At 45.5% G+C, this 2,956-nt stretch overlaps 1 protein-coding gene across 1 annotated transcript; it reads right to left on the reverse strand.

Moving 5' to 3' along the window:
- On the reverse strand, nucleotides 1-933 carry LOC146073398 (olfactory receptor 6M1-like). Its single transcript, XM_083180576.1, has one exon. The coding sequence runs from the start codon at nucleotides 931-933 to the stop codon at nucleotides 1-3; it is 933 nt and encodes a 310-aa protein (XP_083036702.1).
- Nucleotides 934-2,956: the final 2,023 nt, after the last annotated feature.

Genomic DNA, 2,956 nt, shown 5'->3' on the forward strand with positions numbered 1-2,956 from the left:
TTAGATATCCATCTTGAGGTTCAAAAACTTCCACAGAACATTTTGAAGCTCTTCATTTCTCAAGCTATAGATAAGGGGATTAAACAATGGGGTCACCACGGTGTACAGTATTGATAATAGTTTTGAGACAACATGGGACTGTTTTTGATATGGTACCATATATATTACAATAAGGGGACCATAGTAAGAGCACACTGACGTCAAATGAGAACTACAGGTGGAGAAGGCCTTCTGTCTCCCGATGATGGAAGAGATCCTGAAGATAGTCATGAAAATACACAGGTAAGTCCAGATAATAAAGGAAAATGTGGAGGCAACCACAGGAATGGAGAGCACAACGACCTCTATTCTGACTATAGAGGTGTCTGAGCAAGAGAGGTCCACCAACGGCGCAAAGTCACAGAAGAAATGGTCAACGATGTTCGATCCACAAAACTCCAGTTGACAAAGAAGAATAATTGTTGTTAAAACAACTGTGAAACTCAGAATCCAGGATGCTAAAACCAAGGCTTGGCAAAGATGGAGGTTCATCATCTCGGTGTAGCGTAATGGGTTACAGATGGCCAGATATCGATCATAGGACATGGCAGTGAGGATGAGGGACTCTACAGTGCCAGAGGCAATGTAGACGTAGAACTGAATGATACAACCAGCAAAGGACATGGTTCCACCACCTCTCAGTAGTACAGAGAGCAGATTAGGTGTGATATTGCTTGTAAACAAGATTTCGGAGACAGAGAGATGTTTCAGGAGATAAAACATTGGATGCTGGAGGCGTTGGCTCTTTGACACCAGAGTGACGATCAGAATATCGCCAGTTAAAGTTATGACATAGGCAAGGAAGATGAAAATAAAAAGCCAAATATTTAAAAGCCCGTGACCTTGGAAACCGACCAGGAAAAACTCGGTGACGGTTGTCTTGTTACCGGACATTATTTTCTACAATAAAGGTAATAACAAGAGGTGGTAGAAAATGAGGTACAATTGTGTCTCCTACCATAACCACATACCACAACCGTCTCTTGGAAGAAGAAGTCAAACAGAAAATATTAGAAGACAGAAATGATAATAAATGATCAATTTTATTTGTAATTGGTAATTATGTCCTTGATTTTACTGAATAGAAATGTAAATACATATATGGAAGAAAAAAACCACAGCAAAACAAATCTCTCTCTCTCCCCATGTGTTCAGTATTGCTGTTGCAGATGGGTGGGTGGCAGACGTCCCGTGAGAGCGGGCATCAGTCCGCCTGCATACCCATGAGAACACCCAGCATTTTCATGGAGATGCCCCATGGTCCGGCAGCGTCACTGCCTCCGGCTTTCCCTCCCCGCAACGAAGAGCCCGGCGATTGTGTAACTCACAGAGGACATTCATTGATGTGCTTGGGCATGCTCCAACCCCTAAACATCGGAACGCGGCTGAATTTGCCCTATTCCATGTGAACCGGAATCAAGGCCCCAGTGTAAGGAGGCTGCAGCTAATTGCTCCTCTATGCACTGATTTGTATCCCCACATAGGGGGAGATATACTAAGCTTAGTAACTGCCATAGTACAGGCTACATTTGAAAATTAGGTGCTGATTAGTTGGTACTCTGGGCAGTTTTCTTTGAGCCCGGAGAAGTGATAAAGTGTCCGGCGATAACGCAGCAGACAATCAGCTCCCAACTGTCATTTTCAAATCCAGCCTGTAGCTTGACAACTAGGGGCGGATTGGCTTCTGCGTTGTCATCTTCCACTTTATCACTTCTCCTTCTTAATAAGTCTGCCCTTTTATCTATCTCCATTTTATCACTCTCCACGGCTTTAGTACCATCTACCCCATAATAAGTAAGTACGGTACTTATGTAGTATCTGGGCTGCCGATTTTTTGATTGTATGCCTTAAGTTAAGGAATACAATCAGATGCGATGCGATGCGATATCGCATCGCATCGCATACGACCAAATCGCATGCGATGCGATGCGATGGACCCGATTTTTCACCTATTGCACCTAATTTTTAATTTAGGCTTTGGCACAGGTGCCAAAAATTGGGAGAAAGGGTATTTTAGGAGGTTAGGAAGGAGTAAAATCTGAGGGTGTTTGAGAGGAGAAACTGCTGGTTTGAGAGAGGTGATTTTGGAGGAGATTTGGTTACAGATATGGCTACAGCGTCCATGTCAGCAGCTGCGTCGTCGGCAACGCTCTTTACATTGCCACAGACTGTTCTTTTCTTGCAACAACATGACCTTCTGCTAACCACAGCCACCTGCGACAACGGGCATCCCATGCGCCTGAACATGACTGACCAAAAGTGGCGGTGTTATGTAAAGGCTTGTGGCAAGAAAAAAAGTGTCCGTACTGCGCTGTTTAGTCCTGGGTGCCGGCTCCCTTTTGTTACAATTGTTCGATACATCTATTTGTGGAGCCAGGAGTTGACATCAGTGACCTTCTGCAAAAAGGAACTGAATCTGTCAATCAAGACAGTGGTCGCATATAATGCGTTTATGCGTGAGGCCTGTGAGCAGGATATTCTTGCTCAGCCGCAGCGCAGGATTGGAGGCCCAGGAAAAGTGGTCGAGGTGGATGAGACTCTTTTTGTAAGTCGCAAGGCCAATGTGGGCCGACTACTTCCCCAGCAATGGGTGTTTGGCGGTGTCTGCAGAGAGACTGGACAATGCTTCATGCTGCCAGTTGCCCAGAGAGATGCTGCAACCCTGATGGCAGCTATTGAAGCAAATATTGAACCTGGATCCACTGTCATGTCGGATTGCTGGCGAGCATACCGAACCAGTGATTTGGAGGCGGCTGGCTACACTCATGCCAGGGTGAACCACCGCTTCAACTTTGTAGATCCAGAAAGTGGGGCACACACCCAGAACATTGAACGCTTATGGGGTTGTGTCAAGTGGAGGAACAAGTGCCATCGCGGAACAGCTCGCTACAATCTGGCCAGCTACATGACAGAATTT

This window comes from Crinia signifera, chromosome 4, assembly GCF_055691185.1.
Source record: "Crinia signifera chromosome 4, ASM5569118v1, whole genome shotgun sequence".
Taxonomy (NCBI): domain Eukaryota; kingdom Metazoa; phylum Chordata; class Amphibia; order Anura; family Myobatrachidae; genus Crinia; species Crinia signifera.

Bases quoted from the DNA above. Each gene is read 5' to 3' on its own strand.
- LOC146073398 (XM_083180576.1), bottom strand. From the start codon at position 933: ATGTCCGGTAACAAGACAACCGTCACCGAGTTTTTCCTGGTCGGTTTC.